At 54.4% G+C, this 1,098-nt stretch overlaps 1 protein-coding gene across 1 annotated transcript in view; it reads right to left on the bottom strand.

The window, feature by feature from the left end:
• gipc2 (GIPC PDZ domain containing family, member 2) overlaps positions 1-482 on the bottom strand; it is a 71,148-nt gene extending 70,666 nt beyond the window's left edge. The window contains exon 1 of the mRNA XM_043698703.1: positions 40-482. Coding sequence (XP_043554638.1) covers positions 40-321 — 282 coding nt within the window. The 5' untranslated portion in view covers positions 322-482. The remainder of the gene's footprint in view (positions 1-39) is intronic.
• Between the last annotated feature and the right edge of the window lie 616 nt (positions 483-1,098).

Genomic DNA, 1,098 nt, shown 5'->3' with positions numbered 1-1,098 from the left:
GGGGGGGAGGGATCGGGGGGGGGGAATCTGGTCCCTTACCTCAGAGGCGGGGATACCGAACACCTCGCCGATCTTGGCGTAGAGCTCGCGGACATTAGAGAAGCCCTCGATGCGGCCGGTGGGGCTGCCGTGCGCCAGCTGCGTGTGGAAGACCAGCTTGGGCCGGGCATGGGGCGGCGGCGCGGGGAGCCCCGGTCCACCAACACCGGGGGAAACAGCGCCGGCACTGCCGCCCCTCCACGCCGTACCCCCCTCGTTATCCACCAAGGTGGAGCTGTCCCGCGACTTGTTCTTCCTCCTGGCTTTCAGACCCAGCGGCATCTTTGCCGTTCACTTCACTGACCTGCCGTTCGCCACAACGGCCGCGCTCCGCAGGTAAGAGAGGAAGGGACCACGGAACAACAGCGCGCAGGCGCACTCCTCCACCTTCTCCCGGGGAAGGGCCGGTTTGATACGCAGGCGCACTGACTCGTGCGCGCCGACCCTCTGGAGCATGCGTACTCTACCGGCCCGTGCGCTACGGCGCTTGCGCAGTATCCCCATCCAGGATTTCGCTTTAATTCCGGTTTGCACATGCGCACCATGGCCCAGTCCGGATTGCGCATGCTCGGTCGTGCCGTTTTTGCCACCTCCTCCAATCCATTCTCCTGAGGACGCAGGCGCAATGGCTTCGGACGCATGCGCATTTTGGAGTGAGCTGGAAAGATTTGGGCTTGGTTGAGTTATGAGTGACATACCTGGAATGTGAGCTTGTCATTGTATAGGAATGCACATTGATACTGTACCTTTGTACCTTCTCATTTATGTTTAAATCAAATTTAAGTGTGAACAATAATTTTTACGAGAAAAAGATTCTGAATTGTTTATTTTGATGAAACTATTTACCAATATACATAACATAACAGGAGAAGATCAATTGATCCCTTTCATCTCCTTCCCTATTCAATAATGATTGCTCACCACCACCTTCTGGAGGACAGTTAGGGATCAGCAGTAAATGCTGGCCTATCCAGTGTGTAGAATTTTCACATCCTGTCAACAAATGTTTTAAGAATCCTGAATGTATAAATCCCAGTGTTATGCTTTCCAGCATCTGCT

The sequence above is a fragment of the Chiloscyllium plagiosum genome, chromosome 11 (assembly GCF_004010195.1).
Source record: "Chiloscyllium plagiosum isolate BGI_BamShark_2017 chromosome 11, ASM401019v2, whole genome shotgun sequence".
NCBI lineage: Eukaryota > Metazoa > Chordata > Chondrichthyes > Orectolobiformes > Hemiscylliidae > Chiloscyllium > Chiloscyllium plagiosum.
Note: the sequence above shows the minus strand (reverse complement) of the source record. Positions and strands in the feature narration are given on the sequence as shown.